Source organism: Hippocampus zosterae, chromosome 13 (assembly GCF_025434085.1).
Source record: "Hippocampus zosterae strain Florida chromosome 13, ASM2543408v3, whole genome shotgun sequence".
In the NCBI taxonomy this organism is placed as follows: domain Eukaryota; kingdom Metazoa; phylum Chordata; class Actinopteri; order Syngnathiformes; family Syngnathidae; genus Hippocampus; species Hippocampus zosterae.
The window spans coordinates 5,903,127-5,926,551 of record NC_067463.1 but is presented as its reverse complement, the minus strand read 5'-3'; the positions used below and the strand labels follow the sequence as shown (position 1 = coordinate 5,926,551).

Sequence of the window (23,425 nt, the reverse complement as noted above, 5' to 3'; positions counted from 1 at the left end):
TCTTTTGGTTCATTTGAAACAGGTATATCACATGCAACTGCTTATTCACTTGACTTTTTCTTAAACAGAAGTCTCCTGAGTGCAAATTGATTGATTTGAAACATAAGATGTATCACCATGACTTTTCAATAGTCACAAAACCTTTGACTCGAACAACAGGGAAATGAACAAGCAATACACATCCACAACTGCAAGGATCATTTGAAATATGACATATCAGTCAATATAAACACGGAGTGATGTCTTGTTAACTCGTGAGTGATGCCCTCTAGTGTCTAAATGCTATTACTCATTTAGTGAATGCTATTACTCATTTAGCCACTAGAGGGAAGCAGTACTCTATGAAACATCACTCACCAGTCTACGAGACCTCAGTCAATGCAACACGTGTTCCATTGCGCCCAACCTGCGGGCCAGACGGCACTGATTTTATGACAGGGGCCGAGGGCCGGATGAAATTTGCTCGCGGGCCGGATTTGGCCCACGGGCCGGACTTTGGACACGCCTGCCTTAGACGGTAAGGGGGACGCCCCAAGCCGTGGATGGGAGCATTTCCTTTGGCTTCTCCACCGCTGATTAAGGATATACTCAGCAAGGTGGAGATAAAAGAGAAAGGGGATTCGTGAGATGTTGTGGATTTGTGCTGAAGCTTGGAAAGAAAGATCAAAGGCTTTGGATAAAGAATGTGCTTCAGAGTTATTAAAAGATAAAAAGATAACTGAATTGGAGGAAAAAATTAAAACGCTTGAATCAGACAGAGAAAAAGCGCAAGGAATGTTAGAAAAATCAGTTTCTTACATTTCTCAGTTGGTACGAGAAAAAGGTAACAAAAAACCACGCCAAGCTCACCCGAAACAGGTCCGCTCTTTTACCATGGAGTTGCCCGACTAGTTGGGAACCAGAAGGGTGGAGCGGAGACTTGTGGGGAGATGGCGATGGAGAAATGACATACGACGGCGAGATGAAACCTCAGCAGTTTTATCCAAATTTGAACCATGTAAAAATACAACCTATCACCCGCAGACGGGAAGAAAGGCAGGTTATTCCTCCTATTTATCAGGAAGAAAGAGATGGGAATAATGTGGTGGTAGTTGATGGGGACGGAAACCCCGTCATGCAAATGATAGAACAACCACAGCCACCGCCGCGAACAACCATAACAATGGAGGATTTCTCACAAGAAGAAATTGCTCACTTAACAGCAAAATACAGACAGAAACAAGGAGAGCCCACCGACGCCTGGATAAGGCGAATGTATGTGGAAGGGGCAGACTCTGTAGGGCTTGATGCAGGGGATTATTTGCGCTTCGGTGGTCTTAACAATGACTCGCGCTTGAACACTGAATATTGAGCATTGGGCCGAGAATGGCGAGACGCAGACCGAATGACACTGTTTACCCTGTATGCAATGGCTGCGCAGGCGGTGTATCCCACTTGGCATGACTGGACTGAGGTCAAAGGCCAATGGTCGACTATGCGCGATGCGATACATCGCATGGGAAGATTGTGCACCCGCGAGGCAATTTCACGAGCAGGCCATGCTTTTATTGACGATTCGCCCATACCATAAGTGGTGCGGGATGCGATGATTAGAGATGCTCCTTCTCATTACAGATCAGCAGTACTCACCATCTTGCTAGGAGCAGCTGAAAACAGTTTCAGTGATGTTAAAACGCGCCTAATGGAATTGGCGACTTTGGGAGACTGGGGAGACGCAACACGCTCTCCCCGACCTGAACCAAAGAATTATAGGTCAGAAAAAGAGGAGAAAAAGACAAACTCAAAGTCATCTGAAGGGGGAGGGAACTGACGGGAAATGTGGAGGGCACTGATAGCAGCGGGAGTCCCGGCAGACGAAATTGACGGGCTACCCACTAGTGCCCTAGCCGCGAAATGTAAACAACGCGGATTGAAAGTCAGTTGTTTGAGTATGGGAACCAACAAAAATGAAAGAAAATCAGACATTGCACAACTAGCGATTCTCTTAAAAGAGATGGTATCGCCGGGAGTGCAACCAACAGCCCCTCCCCTTGAAACCTCCAGAGAGGAAGAGGATGAAGAAGAAAGTACAGATTCATTATGAAGACATGCTGGTAGATGTCAGAGGTCCCAGCTATGTCGCAGCAGTAAAGAAGGGGCGAGCAAAGCCTAAAAACACGGGAAAGAATAAGGACAGGAAATCACAAACTTTTAATCTCCTCAACTAGGATGAAGGCCAAACTCAGTCAATCAGCCACAGTCAAATCATCCACCGTTGGTCAGTAGGGGATAACCGACCCCACGTCCAACTTGAAATTTATTGGAACAATTCGGTACAAAAAGTGATGGTACTGGTTCACACAGGAGCGGAGGCCTCATTGATTCATGGAAACCCTGACAAAATGAAGGGTGAAATAATTCCTTTAAGGGGATTGGGAGGACAAGTGGTGAAAGGAAAAGCAGTTGTCCTCCCATTGAAAATCGGAAAGATGCCGATACAAAAATTTGAGGTCGTTGTGACACCTATCCCAGAGTGGATAATTGGAATGAACATTCTGGCTGGAATGAGTTTGCATTTGAAAATGGGAAAATTCCAATTCGGAACAGTAACAGAAACCGAGATACGAACAATTTTGGTACGAAAGGTAAAAATGACACCATTTCCCATACCTGAAGCCACAGAAACAGTCTCCCTTAAACAATATCGAATTCCAGGGGGACAAGAAGAGATCACTGCTACCATCAAAGAATATTTGGAAGCAGGTGTGCTGAAGCCGGTGACCGCAAAGTGGAACAACCCCTTGTGGCCGGTAAGGAAATCAGACAATACATGGCGAATGACCGTTGATTACCGATGATTGAACAAAATGACACCAGCCTTGACTTCTGCTGTACCAGATGCTGTCAGCATCATCGAAAGGGTGCCGCATCACAGTGGAACTTGGTATGGAGTGATTGATTTGGCTAACGCCTTCTTCACCATACCGATTCTCGAAGACAGAATGGAGCAGTTTGCTTTCACGTGGGAAGGGAGACAGTATACTTTTACTAGTCTACCTCAGGGGTATTTGCACAGTCCGACCATATGCCACAGGATTGTGGCTGAACACTTGGCGGAACTGCCGGTACCCAGACACTTGTTGGTGTCACATTACATCGATGACATCATGGTGCAAGGAAACTCAGAGCAGGAAGTGAAAGAGTGGTTAAACAAAATTGTGGAACACATGAAAGATCACGGGTGGGAAATTAACCCGGCAAAAATTCAAGGACCCGCCCAGACTGTCAAATTTTTGGGCGTAATCTGGAATAAAGGTGAAAGAGAAATCACCGAAAAAGCTAAAGAAAAAGTGGCGAACTTCCCAGTCCCACATAACAAAAAGGATGCCCAAAAATACATCGGCTTGTTTGGATTTTGGAGACACCACATTCCACATTTGGGACAAATCCTCCAGCCTTTGTACAAATGCACTCGAAAGAAAGAAATTTTTGAGTGGGGACCTGAACAACAGGCATCCTTCGAATTAGCTAAAGAGGCCATTCAACAGGCCGCCTCTTTAGGAAAAATGCAATCGGGCCCTGTAGAATTACAGGTGTCAGCCCTGAATGACTATGGTAATTGGAGTCTGTGGCAAATGCAGAACAGAACCAGAAAACCTTTGGGATTCTAGTCCAGAAAATTAACAGACGCCGGAGTGAGATACACTCCCTTTGAAAAACAACTGCTTGCCTGTTATTGGGCCTTGGTGGAGACTGAGGCACAGACGGTCGGTCATGAAACAACCGAACGGACCTCCCAGGGCTGCGGAAATTATAGCCCAGGGAACTGACGCAACGGTCAGCGTCCTATACCAAGGAGAAGAAAAATGGGCGAATGTACCCATAAACAAATGCTATATGCGAGAAAACTAATCATGTTTTTCTTGTCATTTAGTGTTTAACTAAATTTGTTACAGCTTGGAGAATTGATGCCTTGGTGGGAGTTGCTGATCGGAAGACCTGCGGAAACCGAACGATACCATGGACCCTATCGGGCGCCGCGGGACTGGAGGTGTCGCCGGCTGGGTCATATACCTCCTTGCCGCTGGTGCCATGGTCCAGCCCTCCTGGGAGATGACCGAGGGCCGAACCTGCAGGACAAGTCAAGAAGCTAGATTTATACAACTTGACGGTATCCTCGGTATCCTACTGAATATCACTTAATCAGCCGATAGTGATGTGCGACCTCGACATCCTTGAAGTGATCAAGGGAAGCGTGGTGACAGTCACCGCCCTGGACACGTCATGTAAACTGAATGCCACGGTGTTCTTTCATGATGGGGGCTGGTACTGCGATGAAAAAGCCGAATGCGACCCTAATCATCAGGGATCAAACTGGACAATAGTGGCAGATGAAGACTTCATCATCGGAGACAGCGAACCTATTGGGCACAATACCCGTGGGTATCCGGTGAGAGTGATTCGTCGAAAGCTACCGCCAACCATAACTTTGACACACTTGTCCCCCGTTTTGGATACCTGCACACAACTTGCACAGGCAACAATCGAAACGAGAGTATTTTGGACAATCCAATTTCCCCCGATTCCGAAGTGTGGACAAAAGAAAAGAGCTTGGTATGATACTTTGTTGGGGGGAACGGGGACGGTGTTGGGATTTGCAAATGCGGCTGATAATGAAGTAACTCGAACAATGTTGTCTAATACTGGAGAACATTCGGCCAGAGCCCTACATCAAGTAGGGGTTTGGCTTCCCACTTCCTTGGTGGGGCAAAAAGAAAACGCGGAATTATGGAAAACAATTTTCAATTGGAAAATCAACCTATGGGGAGAGGCACAAAACGTGCTACAGAATTTGACTAAACAAAGCAATTGGACAGTATGTAGTATTCAAACTTTACATGCTGCAGCACAAAAAGAATCATTCCTGAGAGTGGTGACCTCAGGAAACTTCCGAGAGTGGCGTAAGGTGTGGAATATATCTGATTTTTTTATGGTTGAAATTACATTCAGAATACACCAAATGTGACCGAACTAAGTGTACAGGGTATTGGACCCAGTATAAAGTGGCCACGATGAAAACGGTGTGTAAATACCAAGTTTTACCCATCATAACACGGGATAGCTACTGGTTTCTCCATATGGATGGAGACTGGTTCGAACCAAAAACGAACAAGACCTTTAAATCAAATTTGTGTGACTTGACAGATCAAGGGATGGCTTGTAGGCTTCAACATGCGTACTCGAACCCGTGTTTGACCGACTCAGAGGCCGTACTCTGCGACTGGACAAGGGAGCCAATCAGAGAGATGATGTGGCAAGTTGGACCACACACTCTCTGCGTGGCTACGACTCAGAATAATTCGCAAGTACCTTCGGTCCCTTTTGTAGGATGCTTTGGTAACGTACACATATGGCACTGGGGAAACATGACGTATCGTTTGACCAATTACACCGAGTCCCGTAGGTTAACTACGGTGCAGTGGGACGTGCTACGCTCCCCCTGGAAAGTGTCTCTGGAACGTTTCAAATGCGCATTGGAAAGTTCTACGGACATCCAAAAACTCATCAAGTCACATGCGTCTAGCATCTCCAGTCTCATGGTGTCGACCATGGTAGTAAAGGGGGAAGTTGTGCATGCTGCCAAAATGGTACAGCAGGCTTCGGCCCATCATTGGTGGGACATTTTTACGGGAATGTCTTCAACCGCGCGCACCGTTTTTGTGCCACCCTTGGTAATATTGCTGATTGCTATGTGCGTGTTAACATTGTGTAATGTAGGATCTTGTGTTTATGTGCGGAAAACCCGGAAGGAAGTAATTAGGAAAATAGAAAAAGAATCGTATTATTGAATATGAGAATAACAATGATGTTATTGCCAACTTATTTTGGCAGAACCCAAATGACAATAATATTGACTCCACAGGAGACTCATGAATTTTATTTGGATGAGTGGTATAACCAAATTACACGAAGAAATAATTTGACTTTGGAAGAACTTTGGGGCATGGTTTGGAGAGAAGTGCTAAGAATGACTTGGCCCGAAGAACTAATTGATAGTTTTTATTGTTATATAAATTGATTAGGGTAAACACCAAGAGTGGAATGGTATATTAAGATATTTTGTGATGTTTTCTTTAATCAATGTTTATCTTCTCAGAGATAAACTGTTGAACTCGCTTTGGAATGCTTTTAAATGATTGCAAGTGAGATAAACTCTTGAACTAGCTGCATAACTTGCATGCCTAAGCGACTTCATAGTTTGCTTTGCTATGTTCCTGAATTGTCGAAACTTGTTTGCAAAAGAGGAAAAAAGGCAAGATGTTCTCGTGGAATGCCACTTGGTTACACAACAAACAGTGTGGCGTAGGGGGAGGTGAGAATGGCCACTCACCCCTCCCGATGCACACACTTTATAGGATAAAAGGAGGGGAGCGATGCTCCTTTAGCTGAGTCTGCTGCGGGTCGCGTACGGACGCCCAGCTCGTATTGAAGCTCACTCTGCTGAGGGTGTTGGCTCTCCACCCTAATGGCATACGGTAAGAGTATATCATCTTTAGCTTCATACAACTTGTTTGAACTGTGTTATCACTTCTGTGTGGGACCAATAAAGTGCCTATTGTTGGTAGCCAGAAGTGTCTTGTCGTTAGTGCCTATCTCCGACGATCCTATTAAAACTGACACTCACACCGATTGAGTGTCAGAAGTGTTTCAAAACAATCCTGTTATTAAACACGTCACATACTATCCAGTACAGGGTCTCAACTGGTTTCACACTGGCAACCCCCCCCCCCCCCCCCGATTTTCAATAATTAGCCATCACCCTTTTTCAAACACATCCTCAGATAACCAAAGCCAAAGGCCCAATGTCTTAAAACTAAGTGAGACACGATTCGACTCAATTTTCAAAAGTACTTTTTTAGTCCAACGATTTAGTCCAACGATCACAGGGAGACCGACATCTTGCTCGCCTTTCTTGCATACCAAAGAGGGAAATTGAGCAAGTTACGTTATGGTCATTGGGTTGATACAAAATGCTCAGAGCAGTATTGCCGACCCAGCTTTTATGTGATGTGTTCCAACATGCTAGTAGTCAAGACACCTTTTGTAAATATCAAGTGTCACGTGACATTTTTTTTTGTGCACCCTGTAATCATTGTTATCAATCAGTCTACATCAACGGCTTGCTCTGCTCCTGCGTCTGATTCCTTAATTCCTGAAAGGGGAAGTCAACCCCCCCCCCTAATTTCTTCACAATAACATGTTCCATGCAGCCCCACTAGTCTAAACATGGCATTCTGATTAATATGAGTTAAGTAATAAAATCTTCACATTTTGGTCCATCTCAGAGGGTGGCCATTTTGTCACTTGCTGACTGAAAATGACATGCCAGTTGTGCAGGGCTCAGGTAACATCCAATCACGTCTCAGCTTCAGAAAACAGGTCAGCTGTGTTCAAACTAGTGGCATGGAAAATTTGGGGGGTTGACTTCTCCTTTAAGACGCCAAGAGCACCAGCTCCAGTGCTGTTACACCTCGGGTATACTGAAGCAGCAATAACATGTCTGGCAAGGGCCCACGCTCTTGGGGGATCTTGGCAAACGAGCTGGCTTCATCTTTTCAAATTTTACCTTTATAAGGAGAACTGCCTCTGCCTTCGGAGTCACGTGCGCATGTCAGGTCGTAAAACAGTATTACTTTGAGTCGGCAACTGGCAAGACGAGAGATGGCTGGCCTTGGTTTCGTTGTTTTGTTTTGTTCGAAAGGCCAGCAGGATTCGGCAAAGCGGGAGCTTTAAGAGGGAGGTCAACACAACCTCCGCTTCCCCCGAGCATTTTTGTACATTCTGAAGTTCATTGTGAATGCCATATGCTCACTCGGTGCCACTCTTATGTTTGGGCGGAAGCAATACTCAGTGCGAGGCCACAAAGAGGAAGCTAATTGCAAATCCCAAAGGCAAATACGCACGACAGCAAAGTGGACAGCACCCAGGATGTCTTCAAATACTCCCGCATTTTAGCGTCTTGTCAATTATAAGAGCGGCTACCCCGCAGTCAAAACGGGGCCTGTTGGTCAAGCCAGCTTGTCATTGCAGCGGAATTATTTCCAAACATTTTGCCCCAAACTAAGCCAAGTAACTGCCAGCTGTCTAAAAAAACTTTTGTCCGTATAACGTTGCTGCAACCCGAGTGTTTTGGTGCCTGAGGCAACCCGCTTGCATCTCATTTCCACACAGAAGCAGACTGAACTTGCAATAGCAGATAAGGAGGAGGATTTCACGGAGGAAGGTTGCCAGTGCTTGCAGTGGTTTGAAGAACTTTGACTTCCACTTCTGCTCAAGTGTGAAATTCAAGGCAGTTTGACCAAACTTGATAATACGGATCGCGTCAGTTCTCCGGGTTGGCTCAAAAAATATGCGCGAATAAGAATGTCAAGATTTCCCATTCTAATTACGTTTTTAATTCAATTTTCTTTTTTTTTTTAATATCCCTTAGGAAGAAAGTTACATTCCAACCCAGGACAAAATCCGCAAAATAATGAGATCATGTGATATATTTTTTTAAACAGTTCTCAGCCTTGACATGTCTTTTCAACACATCACGTGTTTGAACACATGAAAGAAATATTCTCATTGATCCAGGTCTTTTCATTCGAAGGGCTTTGAATCGACTTTTCAGCCCGTCTTTGAAGAGGTTTCGCCTCTCATCCTAGCAGGCCGCCTCAGTTCATGAAATTAGGCAAGTTCGGACAACTCTGTCCTTGCCAAGGACAAGCAAGGAAACAAGTGTTTCATGTTCAAACTGTGGGTTGTGCGGCTGAGGCCTGAAATAATTTTAAATATACAATTTAGAGATAAAACTGATCTCGTTACAGTTGGTAATGTCCCCCCGGAGAGCCATTAAAGGCCCAAAATAAGGCCTCTTAGAATACATGTCAGTAGTCACCTGGCAAGTCAGAGAACAGCAGGATGCACTCGTTGAAGCCATTGGCAAGAAGGCGGTCCCTGAGCTGCTGCAATATGGCCATGCCGATGCAGAAGGGGAAAGACGAGTTCCCCAGTAGCAGCGTGTCCCACAGGTGAAAGATCTTGTGCAGCGGGAACACATCTGCAAAGCCGGGGGGTGCTCATTTGAACGAATTCAAAGAGACGGCGGCGGCGGCGGCATGTGAGACAAACAGGATCGAGCCACAATGAAAACACTTTGTGTATAAAAAGGCATGATTTGCATATGTGAATTATACATCGACTAAAGCGTGGTTGTATTTATGCAAAAAAAAAAAAAAGGCCAGCCCAGAAAAGAAATGTGCTGAGGAAAGGTTGCCCATGGGGAATTTTCATGTGGAGGTGGTTTTCTGACAGAATATTTAACGTGGCTGTTCTATTTTTTATTTATTTTTTTAAACGATAGTTTTCACATTTGAAGGCAATCATCCACCTGTTTGGATCTCCTGCGGGTGCACTGAGACGTCGGGAGCGGCGGTCAACGCGGATACATGTCACTATGTATGTACGTGATGAGAACACGACCCTGAAAAACTGGTTGGCGCTCGGAAGGTGGACATTAGCAGTCAGAGCAGGGAGACCCTGACGCTGGACTCTCTGCCTCAGGGGGATTGAGACAGAGGTAAGAAGGTCATACTTCACACTATTTTCCACCACAGCTGCGCTCTCGGTGTTCGCGTGCTTCTCATTCTGGTTCACATGGTGGAGACTCAACCAGAAAAAGAAAAAAAACATCCATTGACAGCGTTTCTATCCGTTTTGCTTTGATAAACCAGCACAGTTGATTTGAAATGGAAATCGTCAAGATGCCCTGATGTGAAGACTTGCGCTTGTAATTGACGGACGGGCATGGCATGAAACCATGTCGGATTTACAGAGTCCCTCTATTTTCTGGGGCTTCAAAGAATTCAACACAGCTGCTCCATTGGCTTGAGTCATTCAAATGAGTTTTACAAATTAATCAGTAGGCTGACTAAAGGTCACCGAAATATGAAAAATATCATATTTGTGGTGGAGTATCTGACCTTTTCAGGCTCGTTCATTATTTTGCTCCCCAAATGGAAGAAGACTGCCGGAGCCTACTGATGCTAATGGGCTATGTTCATTGCCACCGTACATTCAAACCGTAAATCCTTTGACATGGCTTTTAAAAGCCGGATGTTTTTTATTTGTTTGTTTTTGCCGTTGTTCTGTACAAACAGCACGACGTGGAATAGTAGGATGAAGTTGATACAGGAATTTTCTGTCCACGGGGGAGAGTATCAGAGCTGTAGTTGAGGAGGAACGATATCTGTGTGAAAAGCGGGGGAACACAAATGCCAACAAATTGGCTACCTTTGACCGACAGAGATGAACATGCCAGTTAATGTAAATTGTGCTCTGCTATAAAGTGGCAAATGTTTGAAGTGTTTGTGTTATCCTCGTTTATTGAATGACTAAAAATAATCAATCCAACACACATGCTGGTAGCGCTACAGACTCTTTGTGACGTGACGGAGAACCAGCCAATTTGGAAACGATCTAAAGTTTGCCACCGCAAACGGAGTTGCAACATGTTATTTTGAGTGTGTGCGTAACATGTCTTTACTGGTCATTCGTCACAATGAAAATGACCATGTGAAGTGCTTACACCCGCAAATAGTTAAGTGGATGAACTATCTGTCAGGCTAGCTTCTTCTACAGCTCTTCTTTGTGTTTGCCGCTTAAAGGCCATTCTTGGTACATTCTTGTGTGCGTTGGTCAAGTACTACACACAAAATAAGGGCAAGATCCCTTTTTGTTTGTTTGTTTCATTTCCCCCCTCATTGTGTGAGGTCTCTCAAATTCAAAAACTCAAGAATTTGGAACATGCATATATAGTGAACCCCAACCTATATGCAGGCTACTATTCACATTTTTTCCCCCTGTTGAACCTCTCATCAGCTGCTTTCTAAAAATACTCAGCGATTTGCTTTTTTTGTACCCCTTCAATAACTCTCTCAGTTGCCACAAGATGGAGCCTAAATTCAAGTTAACTAGAAAGCAGTAAGTGATGTCAAGAAAGTATGTTGACATGACTTCATCTCCGCCGAGAGGCTGAATTTCAAGAACCTAGTATTTTAAATGCCACACCATGCTGATTTCATCCACCATCTGATTTTCTTCAGGGTTTGGGTCACAGTTTTATGGTAACATTTTCCTTCTCTGGGTTACGTACAAAAGGCAAAGACATACTTTCTTCCAGCTCTATCCTTTTGTCACCGATGCCCTAATTTAAACTTCCAATTCGATTTTAATAGTCCTGTACTTATTTTTACAATACCATAATCATGATCGTCCCTCTCGGGGAAATTCAAGCCAGTGTCACGAAATGAAGTTGCAATTTTGCCGCATGTCTGTGTGGGCCAGGACGACTACTCACGCGTGAACATGGTCAGGAACCAAGGAATGGCATACAGCTGTGAATGTAAGAGAAAAGGGGGCGGGGGGAAGAGAAACTTGAGTGAGATAAAGCGACATTTGTTCTCCACAATGTGCTGAAATGAACAGAACGACAAGGGGCTTTAGTCGGTGACTTAACTCTGCGAGCCCCGAAGGAACAGATAGCAAAGGAGGAGCAAGAACTGCTGACTTGGGTTCCGAGTCACAATTAATCTCATTATACCCATTTGCAATCTCTCAATTCGGCCCCTGAGGACTCGTATAAATGCTAAATCAAGAGTACAACAATACATGGTGGTGCATGGTTGACTGCTAATGAAGCACCTGGACACGCCGCACCTGCCCGATGTACTGAGAAGTAAAAAAATGGGGGGGGGGGGCATCTCTGGGCATGGACGTGGATAGCTGGAGCTTATCTCGGCCACTCAGTTGACAGATAATTGAAGGGAGGGTGAGCCGAGGAGCATGCCGTTGTTTTACTCTGGGCACCGTCGCCTGCAGCCTCTCTTTCAATCGGCAGGATGGCGAGTTGGGCCAGATTGGATTAGCGGAGCATAAATAGCACACCCGGGAAGGGGGGAGATGCAGACAAATGGAAAGCCACCTGAATTAAACCTCTGGATACACTTTATGTGAGGTCTGCTTTTGTCTTCAAGATGAATTGGAGAGGACAACTTGCGCACGTCAGCAGTGCATTAAATTAGCCTTGGGTTTATTTATTTAGATTTGCTCAATAGGCGCCCGTTTCAACCTATTTGCGATTCGCAAATTCAACTTTTCACTTTTTTTTCCTTTGGAACCTAACCTCAGCCATTCAGTAAACATTTATTTGCATTTTTTTGTGCACTTTCTTTCATGCTCTCAAGATGCCACTATGAGACGAACGTCGTTGCATGTTACGACTAGATTGTGAGTGGAATTCAGTCTTTGCCACGTGATGGCCACGGGCAACTCCAAGGGAATTTTTTTTCTCAAAATTAAATCATCTGGAAGGGTTTTTTTTTCCCGAATGCAAAATGAGACTGAAAACACATTAAAGTGGGATCAGATCGGAGTTTGTAGTATTTACAGTTTCAATCAATCAAAACATTTTTTCTTCAAGGGCGACGGGGCAAAGACGGTGGAGCACAAATTACGCCACGACAATACAATGTATACGATTACAATCTCAAACTACATCCAGCCAGAATGCAAAGCAGGCAATACTGACCAGATGATATATGATTATATATTACAAAATATCCAATCCAAGATGGCCGACTGTGAGCCAGTGTGTTCGGCGACGCTCCTTTTTTTTAAAAAAAACTATTCACAATGCTTGTTACCTTCCTAACAGCGTCTCGGTTGGTTTATGATCGCCAATCGTTGTTATTGATTCAACAACACGTCGGAGATTCGGCCGCGTTTTGGCAAGACGGCGGTGAAAAGACGCTACCTCCGTTCTTGGCTAACCTGCCGACTAATCTCTTCGTCGTTCGCTCGATCCCCTTCACGGAAGCGCCGCCGCCGCGGCAAACGTAGCGGTCAGCTCGTGAAGCTAAAACGGGATCCGAGACACACCTTGATCGCTGCTCGTTCCCGAACGCACGCAATTACTCCGTCATGGCGTGCCCTCGACCCCGTCGCCTGGTGCTTGATACCAGTCGTTGGCTATCGCACCGCGCCACGGCATTTCTACCCTCCACGCCTTTCTCAGCGAGGAATCCAGCGAAAGCTTTTGAAGGAATTCCCCCGGGCTCGGCGATCGGAAGAGGCAATTTCTCCCATTGCTACTCCCACAAGGATCGCGTTGTTAAACGACCAGTCGCTGACGAACAAGACCCATATTCTGAGGTAGTAGTTCCTTTCCAATGACTTGGATTTCCTGTGTCTGACGGAGACTTGGGCAAGCACAACGCTCCACTTGAATTGTTGCCACCTGACTGTGCATTCCTCAATACCCCGAGGACCTCAAGCCGTGGTGGAGTATCTTTCAGAACAATTTCAATTGTAAACGGTGCACATTCACCACATCGACCACCAGCTTTGAAGCAACCTTCTTTGAAGTCGGTCGTGTTTTCACGGTGCTCTGCTCATTTACCGTCCTCCTAAATACAACAAAGACTTTTAAAGCGATTTTTTTCAACCTTTCTTGCAGAAATCAGGCTGAGATATTATCATATTCTCCTAATGGGGGATTTTAATATGCATGTTTGTTGTCCGGAAAAAAAAACACTCGCAAAGGACTTAAGACTTTTCGACTCTTTTAATTTTGTGCAATATGTGACCAGCCCGACACATGAACAAGGAAATATTTTAGACCTTGTCCTTGCTTATGGTCTACCGGTGTCAAATCTGGAAGTCCTTGAAAATGGGATTTCTGATCACATGGCAGTGTTATTTGACGTAGTCTTCTCGCATGCTGCTGTAAATTCTGCCGCTCCTAGTTGTAAACACTGAATTTTTAACCCTCTCACTGCTAGTCGGTTCTCTGATGCCTTTAATAACCTTTGCGTACCCTCGTCTAACACAGAGGAACTCACCTCTTGGTTCAACTCATCATGCCGTGCCATCCTGGATTTGGTGGCTCCTTCAAAAACTGTGCTCCGAAAACCTAAACCCCAGCCTAGGTTTAACGACAAAACTCGCGCAGCTCGGCAGGGGTGTCGCAAAGCTGAACGTGAGTGGAAAAAAGACAAATTGCAGGTCTTTTATCAAATTTGGAAAAACTGCTGGCGTAACTACCACCTCACAGTAAAAGAGAATATCTGTCGGACCTTATTCAAGCGAACCCACATGCACTATTTTTAACTATAGATTCTGTACTCAAACCCCCACTGCCTACTTGCTCGGATTCTTCATCCGAGATGTGCAACAGATTTCTTCAGTTCTTCATTGATAAGGTCTCTACAGCTAGTGCTCTGGTCTCAAATACCGGACCTGTCCCCTCTCTCCATCTTTCGTGTTCAGCTGTGCTAAATTCTTTTGAGACTGTGTCCTTGACGCTTTTGGAGGATGTAGGTCGCCCGACGAAGCCATGTGGTCCAACCCTTGATCAAGAAACCTGGTCTTGATCCAGACGTGCTGTCAAGTTTCAGGCCCATTTCCAAACTGCCTTTCATTTTAAAAATTCTGTAAAAAGTGGTGCACATGCAGTTGAAATTTTTCTTGGATGAACATAACATCTTGGAGGTCTTCCAGTCAGGTTTCAAGACGATGCACAGCACGGAGTCAGCCCTGTTACGCGTTTCTAATGACATCCTCCTGGCAAATGACACTGGAGACCACGTGTGTCTAGTTTTATTGGACTTAACTGCAGCATTTGATGCAGTGGATCACTGTATTCTGCTGACTCGTTTTCAGCACTTGATGGGCATTAGCGGTAATGCTCTTGAGTGGTTTAGGTCCTATTTAGCTGACAGAACCTTTTGTGTCAGCCTGAGTCACGCACTGCTCCCGTGTCATGTGGTGTTCCACAGGGCTCAATTCTAGGGCCTCTGCTGTTCTCGCTGTATCTGCTCTCATTGGGTTCCATCTTAAGGAAACATGGTATTCCTTTCCACTGCCAGATCTATGTCCCACTAAGCAAAAAAAGACTCCTTCTCGTTAAGGCCACTTCTATCTTGCCTGGAAGAAATCAAATCTTGAATTTCAATGAAAAGAAGACAGAGGTGATAGTGTTTGGTCCCAGTGGCCCTTGTACACCCTATCCTGTAAAATAAATTATTAGGACTTGGACAATAGTTAAAAATGTACTTGTCACTACATTCCATCCTGTAGACTTGGGCCCCCTGTCTCCTTATCTTAAGTCAACAGTCTCAAACTTGGGCCTTAAACTGAACAGTGATTTCTAACTCGACTGGCAAATTGGTGCCATTGTTAAATCCAGCTTCTTTCACCTTAGACAGCTGGCCAAAGTAAAACCTCTCCTCTCTTATGAACACTTTGAGACAGTAATTCATGCCTTTGTCACATCCCGGCTCGATTACTGCAATTCCCTTTACTTTGGAGTCAGCCAGTCCTCCATTAAGCACCTTCAGCTGGTCCAGAATGACGCTGCCCGCCACTTGACTGGTACTTGTAAGAGGGAGCACATAACTCCTACTCTCGCATCCCTTCACTGGCTCCCCATACATTTTAGAGTTGTTTTCCAGATCCTCTTATTTGTTTTCAAATCTCAAAATGACCTTGTGCCACCTTACCTCTCTGAGCTCATTGGCCCCTACACACCTGCCCGGCGCCTCAGGTCTGCGGACCAGACATTATTAGAAGTACCAAGAACTAAACTGAGGCTCAGAGGGGATCAAGCCTTTTCTGTTCCTCGTCCCTCTTTCTGGAATGACCTCCCACTGAACATTCGGCAAGCCTCCTCGCTGCCCATCTTCAAAACCCTCCTCAAAACTCACTTGTATTCTTTGGCATTCGACTCAGCATGACTTAGATTTGTTCTTGGTTTTACTGTTCGGTGCTTTAAACCGTCTTTGTTACCGATTTGTTTTACTGTTTATTGTATATGTTAAATTGTTCCATGTACAGCACTTTGTATGCAGCGATAGCTGTTCGAAAGTGCTCTATAAATACAATTGAATTGAAATATAAATAATGACCATATAATACTGGTGTACTGAAACGACAAATTACTCTTGTCATTGACTCTAATGAGATGCCTGTTGTAATTTTATTAATTATGCATATTACAAATTAAAAAAAAGCGAAGCGGTCCTAAAATTGAACCCTGTGGGACCCCCTTCTCTCAGGTAATTAGGTCAGAGAGACAAGATTACCAACCCTAACAGTCTGTTTGCGAGCTACAGTGTGGGCCCTTAAATATTGGGACATCGAAACATCTTAAAAAAAAAAAAAAAAGTACCTCAGCTTGATTAAAATCTGCATTAGGGTACCGCAAACTAGAATTTTTTTCCCTTAAGCAGCCAAGATTACTTAAGTTAACACAAAGACAAAACGGATACTAAGTTCGTTACTCGGCCTCTTGACCAATGGAAGGTGTAAGTTTTTTGTTGTTTTTTTTTGCTTGCAATTAGGTCACCCTAGATATTTTGTCTTCAAACCACAGGAGTGAAAAAAAAGTTCTTTTTCAGTCATATTTGTATTGAATGCTCCCATAAATTTGACGTTGTTCTAGCCTGCGCGCTTGGATGAGTTTCAGAGAGAAAAATGTGATTCATAGTCCTGACATTCTAATCTAATGACATGGATTGATAAGGCATTTCAACATAATTCTGTTTGGACAATGTGAAAAAACAAAAACATTCCCTTTTGAGAGGGAATTCTGCAGTTTAATGTAGGATTAAACAAAAAACAGATGTCTTTTTTTTTCTCCAAACTTTAACACACAGACACTGAGCAGATACAATCTGCAGAGGTTGTTTAATCAAAAAGAGTGATGCTGTAAAGAGAAGGATTAAATGAATCCCAGAATACTTGAGAAGAGATATACAGTAGCAGCAATCTCGTGTGTGTGTGTGTGTGTGTGTGTGTGTGTGTTAAATGCTTCCAGATCTTAAACTGCATCTTTTCAACACCAACCGGCCTACATGAGATGTGAATGATGTCGTCTGTATTCTTACGTCAGGGATGAAGCCGATGTCGTTCAAATGGTTGCTGAGCTCTGGGTCGTGGAAGGCGATCATTTGCGAGAAGACGGTCAGGTACTCTAAGAAGACCAAAAAAAAAACTCTTTCACATTCAGCATCTTAAAAATACCCGAGAACCGTTGAAACGTTCTTTGCACCAACATGTGTGACGACCAATAATTCATATCAACAAATGCGTTTGTCCAAAAGCGACTTCATCGCAAAGGTCTTTGATGAATTTGAAGTGAAGTTCTTCCGCACCAAACTCCTTTAAGAACTCTGCTTTGTGCACATGGGGAACGAGAAAAGGGCCTTTTCTAAACTGTCCCCCACACAGCTGGAAGTATTCACTTGTCCAAAATGTTGAAAAAGACAATGTAATCAAATTGAGGGGGGACCTTTGGGCCCAACTTCTAGAATATATATAATAGATCAATAATGTGTTTGATCAGGGTGAGATTGACACATGAAACAGGGAATATAACGCTAAACAGCAGCAGACAGTTTTGCTTCATTGCTCAACCTTAGATTTATCAGTTGTCCATGTTGGCAGCAAAAATGTGCATTTTTTTTTAATCCACAAAAGAGCTACGGGCAAACAGATAAACATAAATCCGACTCTCTGGACCGCCTAAGAGGGGAGCGAGATAATAATAGTCCAAGTTTGTAGCTTATTATCAGTCATGCAGGAGCAGTTTTTAATGCTGTTTCATTTATTTCCCGATTGCCACATGATGCGGCGCAGCCGTGGGAATGCATTGAGAAGGTTTACGCTTCTATTTCACAGCTTTGAAACAACACTCTCAGACAAAAAAAAGTGCAATCAACACCGAGCAGCTGGTTGAAGACCGTGATAATTTGCTTTTGAACCACGCTGCAACCACGCAGAGGGCATTTGCATTTTTCCTTTGTCCTTTAGCAGCTCAACATCACGCAGGCCAAACAAGGCGGCAATCGTGACGGCGGCGTCACAAGTGCAACCCACCAATTTTCTGAATCTCACCTTGGATGACGTGCGAGTTGTCCTTCAGGAAGAAGTTGTAGAGGTATTTTGGAATGAAGGCGGACATGCACGCGTATGCCAATGCTGTAAAGAACACAGAGATCAAAAACAATACCCCAACCAAAAAAAACCCACCCCAAACAAACCAAGCACAAAGAGCAGCAACTTGTGACTTCTTACCCTCATTGTTAAAATTCAAGTAAAGAAAAGGAGCACAGAGTGAATCCAAACCTAAAAAAGAAAAAAAAGTGTCACTTGTGAAATTAGAGCAAAAGCTTACATGGGCTGTATCTAAAAGCTCGACAGCTTAAATCACGCCAAGTAATATCAAAATTCAGAATGTAATAAAATCCCATAAATATGCAATCTGGATTCGATCTTGACCAAACGTAGTTTGGCCTTTTTTTTCATCACACCAACAGCATATGAAGACATACATAGGCCATTTCAAATAAAATTATGAGAAAAGGTTCAAAAAGGAAAAGCCAAAATATTGCTGGAATTTTCCAAGGAATAATGGATCTTTTCTTCCAGATCTAAAAAAAGGCGTATCTGAACAGGATCCTCAACAGTTGAAGCAAATCCGTCATTTATTAGGTAATTTAATTGCGTTTTTTTAATTTAAAGGTGTAGCCCAGGTAATAAATCATTTACGTTTATTGCAGTGATTGTTGTTCCGACTGAGGCACAGATGGGACAGCACTCCCCCTTGTGGCCAATCACATATTACACCAAAAGGTATGAAGAGCTTCCCAAAAGTGGGACGAGATCATGATTTGTTTTTGGTGGTGCGCAAAACTCAGTTATGGTGTCTGGGGAAAAAAAATTACATTTTGCCTAGGGGGAAAAAATAAATACATTTTTAAAAATGGGATGAAGACAGATGATGTGCTTGGGTTCGACTGACCCTGCCAGTAGACCAGGTCGGGATGGGAGACCACCCAGGCTTTCAGGAGACGTCTGAACTTGACGTGACCCTGCGGGGAGGACAGCAGCTCGTCGTACTGGTGGCAGCGTGGGATGTCCACCTCGATCTGTGAGCAAAAATAGGCTCACGTTTAAATATCGTGACTGAATTATTTCACCATTCAATGAAATCGATTTTACAGGCATGAGCGACTCATTTATTTTGTGTGCAAGTTTAAAAAATATATATTATTATATTGTGCCAAGTTATGGAAATAGGTATTGCTTATCATTGACCATGTGCTTTTACCGCAGTATCTCGTTTTACAGACATCAAGTATAGCGCGCAAGACCTTCAGACACCTCTGCCTTGCCGTTACCTGTCTGTCAGTCGGAATGGGCGTGTCCTTATCAAGGCTTTCGTATTTGGCCTGAATGTCCCCCTGCACAAAAGCAAAGACGCACAAGGCTGTATTTTGGTGGCAGTGAATTTCTTGCACGACATCTTTTTGTACCTCAATGCCCAGCAGCGCAGCCCAGGCTAGTCCCCGCACGAGAGGTGGGATGTCAACCTTGGCCTCTTTGTACACCCGATTTTTCTTGTAAGGATAAGCCTGAGAACATTCGGAAATATACGAAATCAGCTGCTATTTGCTATTAAAAATAGAGCGCGTGCAAGGGGAGACCTGGAGTAGTCTGTCGAAGAGGATGACACGAAGGAGCTGGTACTCTGTGTCTCTCTCGCGGATGATGAGCGGTAGCTTGACGGTGGCCGACAGCTCGTTGGCGCTGTTGGAGTGCGACAGGCTTGATTGTCTGAGGCACGCAGATGAAGAACCCACGCCGTGTGGCGTCAATACTCAAAAGTCAAATGTGCACGACTGCGACCTGGGATTACATGCTGACACGTCTAGGGTGTCGTCTACTTTTCAAGCATTATCAACCGCTGGCTCCCTTCAAGCCCAAACAGGATAAGCGGTATTGAAAATGGATGGAGAGAGAGAAACGTCAGATGCATTTCGCCCTCATCTGCCGTTAGGGTAAATCAAAATTGCCGGTGGCAATGATGTGGAAAAATAAGAGACAGAAAGCGAGGTCCTGGCGGCCCGGTGGTCCAGTGGTTAGCGCATCGACCTTACGGTGCAGAGGTACTGGGTTCAATTCTAGGTCCGGCCTCCCTGTGTGGAGTTTGCATGTTCTCCTCGGGCCTAAGTGGGTTTTCTCCGGGTACTCCGGTTTCCTCCCACATTACAAAAACATGTAGTGCATGATTAATGGAACACTCTAAATTGTACCTAAATGTGGGTGTGAGCGCGGATAGTTGTTCGTCTCTGTGTGCTCTGCGATTGGCTGGCAACCGGTTCAGGGTGTCCCCTGCCTACTGCCCGAAGACGGCTGGGATAAGCTCCAGCACCCCTTGTGAGGATAAGCGGATCGGAAAATGGATGGATGGATGGAAAGCGAGGTCCACTTACTCCTCCTCCAGCAGAGGGAAATAAGATTCTCCCGCGACGTCCTTTAGTCTCTGGAAAAGGACAAAAGATCGCCTTTAAAAGTAGCCTCAATCAATTTCCTGTTTTCAACTACGCCTTCAGCATTTACCAAATGGCCGTGAACAGAGATTTGTATTATTATTATTTTTTTTGATACACTCTTGTCTTTGGTCTTACATTTCTGAGCTGGCACAGAGAAAGAGTCACCGTTGTGTCGTCCAGCAAGAAACTGCGATCCCTGCCCTGGCCGAACGACTCGCCATCCTCCAGCACAAAACTACAGATGGGCAAGAAATGGGAAGAAGTGAAGACGATTATTAATTCGTGTTCCGACAAACAAAACCAGCGAAGTGCTGTACTTGGGCAGCGTGCATATGGGAGGTTTGGACTGGATGATCTCCTTGTTGATCAGCTCCTTTTCGAGGTCGCCCCCTGCAAGGCACCACAGGTGGAACACCTCGTTGATGGCCCGCTCTGAAAGATAATCGTCGCCGTCCCCTAAAAGCCACACACAGCAAAAAATGATTCTTTCCGATTTCTCCCGGTGCCGTATTCATACCCAAACACCGAACACAGCGTTATCATCCAAACAATTCAATTATAAACATTTTAGGAACCAGAATCCAAACTTCGACTTGATTTATTTCCAGTTTTTAACCTAGGAAGAGACAATTGACTGGCGTGCGTGTAAGGAGAAATATCAGCGTGCACAAAGTGAGAGCATTTGAAGGCCAACCTTTGCAAAGGTCGCCGATGTCCTCGGGGAGCTCCAGATGTGCACAGCGTAGCGAGGATGAGAACAGGCTGACGGGCTTCTGGTAGGGCGTGTAGAGGCATGACACGCCATCAAACACGGCGTCCCCCAAAAGCTCGGCTGGGCTCGGCCTGGAGGTTGCGCACACGGCATCCGTTTGGTGCTGTTGTTTTTTTTTTGGTTTCATATCATTCAAGGGTGGGGAAATAAATTTGGAACCGTTGCGCTGAAATGTTTCGAATTGAATGGCGGGGCCGTGTCACACGCTCCAAATCTCTGGCAGGGGTGTTCAACCGTTTCCCTCCAGAAATTATATATTATGTAGCACACAGAAAAATGGAAGGACGCAAAGGCCACGTTGAAATGTTACGATTTGAAATTATGAGACATGCTACGACCAGTCTGTCAAGCTTGTATCTTGCACGCCCGTATTCAAATGACAGCTTTTTGTGATATAAAAAAGCAAAATTATTTTCAAACTTTTTCCACCGTTAATGTGACCTATGACAATTAAATGATATCACAATAAAATATGTTTTTAAGAGATGGGAAGTCAAAATAAGATGCGGTTGTACAAGTGTGCACACCCTCTTATTACCGTGCATTTTTCCCCCCAATTGAGTCAAATATCACGAAGTTGGAGACACCCACAGAGTTTTTGGAAACAAGCTTCTTTCTCTTCGCTGCTATGATACTAGTGTTGGTCGAAGGTAAAATCGACTGATTGCCCAGCCCGATACTATGTATCAAAAATACTGATACTCCATCCATCCATCCATTTTCTGAACCGCTTAATCCTCACTAGGGTCGCGGGGGTGCTGGAGCCTATTCCAGCCTTCTTCGGGCAGTAGGCGGGGGACACCCTGGATCAGGTGCCAGCCAATCGCAGGGCACACACAGACGAACAACCATCCACGCCCACACTCACACCCAGGGACAATTTAGAGCGTCCAATCAGCCTGCTACTATCTATCAAAAAGTATCTTGGGAAAACAGGAAATGACTGACGTACCGTTTGGAAGGAAGGAAGGTCAAGCATTTTTGCAGCAACGCAAGAACGTTCTCTGGCAGCTCCTGTCAAAAGGATTTGATCAGACAACCTCATGCTATTTTTTTTTTATATCAATTAACCATAGGGACATTCATATCAAAACAGAAACCTGTAAAATCAAAGAATTGAACAAGTTACCCCATTGGACCAACATTTCAGAGAAAAATGTGCCTCAAAACAGCGCTTTTGTTTTTTCTCTTGACTTTTTTTTTTCCTGCCACCACAGAAGGATACAAAAAAAAGGTAACCACAGAACAGGAAGTGGAACCAAATATACAGGAAAGCTTTTGGCATCCTCGTCCGATATGAGCAATGCAATTTCAACTGATTGCCACATCGGAAAAGCGGTGCTGAGTTGACAAAAATAAATACAAACATTTCGAGGAAAAAGTAAGCTACAGCAAAAAAAAACATACGCATCTGCACCATCGCCATGACATCAAACACATGTCCCGGGCTGGCATAGTGCCGATTTGAGGACTACCTGAATGTGTTCCAGGCAGCCGTGCTCTTCAGCCAGGACTGTGACGATGTCGTCCATGCAGCCTGGAAAGGACACGGACAACATAACGACAAATGTCTGCCGCAGCTCGTGAAAAAGTCATCGTGAAAAAGACCGGCTTACCCAAAGTTAGTATGAACTTCAGCCTCTCGTTGATGTCGATGTTGTGCAGCAGCCGTCGACCCTGACCCACCCAAAAAAAAAAATAAAGTGTGAAGGCAGCAAGGCTTGAATGTCATCTTATACAAAACGTTCTTACGGCGCACAGTTCAAACAGCAGAACGCCAAGTGACCACACGTCAGTTTTGGGTCCCGAGGGCCGAGGGGCTTCATGGTGCGAAGGGTCACTGGGGTGAAAGGAGCCCTGCGCTATCACCTCGGGAGCAAGGTATGATGGGTATCTGGTGAGGAGCACACATTTTTTTGAATCAAGTAACTGACCAAGTAACCTGAATTTCTTGTGTACAATAACCTACTGCTAAGCTACGCTAACGCAGCTCTAAAGTGATCATTATACTGTAGTCAACAATTTTTTTTTCATCAGAAAGCACTTCCAGAAAATGGGAAAATAATGGAATATAAAGAATGTAGAGATGTGTATGGTCCAGTTTGTTCAAGTCATTCATAGATGCAATTAAGGCATTGGAAACATAGCACTCAATTTTGAGTTTGCAATCCAGGACTCAAAATGGCTGAAGGGAATGAAAATAAATCAATATATATGTCCAAATGAGGTTGGAGTT

At 44.5% G+C, this 23,425-nt stretch overlaps 1 protein-coding gene and 2 long non-coding RNA genes across 6 annotated transcripts in view; 1 reads left to right on the top strand and 2 right to left on the bottom strand.

Moving 5' to 3' along the window:
- tbck (TBC1 domain containing kinase) overlaps nucleotides 1-23,425 on the bottom strand; it is a 29,197-nt gene that overhangs the window by 4,087 nt on the left and 1,685 nt on the right. The window contains exons 6-22 of one of the 3 annotated variants that reach the window (XM_052084463.1): nucleotides 22,942-23,083; nucleotides 22,806-22,866; nucleotides 22,665-22,726; nucleotides 22,142-22,203; nucleotides 21,112-21,260; nucleotides 20,735-20,873; nucleotides 20,553-20,652; nucleotides 20,358-20,407; nucleotides 19,569-19,698; nucleotides 19,398-19,496; nucleotides 19,263-19,325; nucleotides 18,884-19,010; nucleotides 18,157-18,207; nucleotides 17,977-18,060; nucleotides 16,968-17,053; nucleotides 11,381-11,417; nucleotides 8,921-9,082 (exon numbers count right to left, since the gene is read on the bottom strand). In XM_052084463.1, coding sequence (XP_051940423.1) covers nucleotides 8,921-9,082; nucleotides 11,381-11,417; nucleotides 16,968-17,053; nucleotides 17,977-18,060; nucleotides 18,157-18,207; nucleotides 18,884-19,010; nucleotides 19,263-19,325; nucleotides 19,398-19,496; nucleotides 19,569-19,698; nucleotides 20,358-20,407; nucleotides 20,553-20,652; nucleotides 20,735-20,873; nucleotides 21,112-21,260; nucleotides 22,142-22,203; nucleotides 22,665-22,726; nucleotides 22,806-22,866; nucleotides 22,942-23,083 — 1,604 coding nt within the window. The remainder of the gene's footprint in view (nucleotides 1-8,920; nucleotides 9,083-11,380; nucleotides 11,418-16,967; nucleotides 17,054-17,976; nucleotides 18,061-18,156; nucleotides 18,208-18,883; nucleotides 19,011-19,262; nucleotides 19,326-19,397; nucleotides 19,497-19,568; nucleotides 19,699-20,357; nucleotides 20,408-20,552; nucleotides 20,653-20,734; nucleotides 20,874-21,111; nucleotides 21,261-22,141; nucleotides 22,204-22,664; nucleotides 22,727-22,805; nucleotides 22,867-22,941; nucleotides 23,084-23,425) is intronic. The other 2 variants (XM_052084464.1, XM_052084465.1) reach the window with 2 other exon arrangements.
- Nucleotides 577-4,530, top strand: LOC127613478 (uncharacterized). 2 transcript variants are annotated; one of them, XR_007966197.1, is made up of 3 exons: nucleotides 2,266-2,585; nucleotides 3,802-4,150; nucleotides 4,323-4,530. It is a non-coding gene; the product is annotated as an uncharacterized LOC127613478 (long non-coding RNA). The 2 variants fall into 2 exon arrangements; XR_007966196.1 differs by having other exon boundaries at nucleotides 577-4,150.
- On the bottom strand, nucleotides 9,698-11,220 carry LOC127613482 (uncharacterized). The gene is made up of 2 exons (XR_007966202.1): nucleotides 10,728-11,220; nucleotides 9,698-10,694 (listed from the first exon to the last, which is right to left on the bottom strand). It is a non-coding gene; the product is annotated as an uncharacterized LOC127613482 (long non-coding RNA).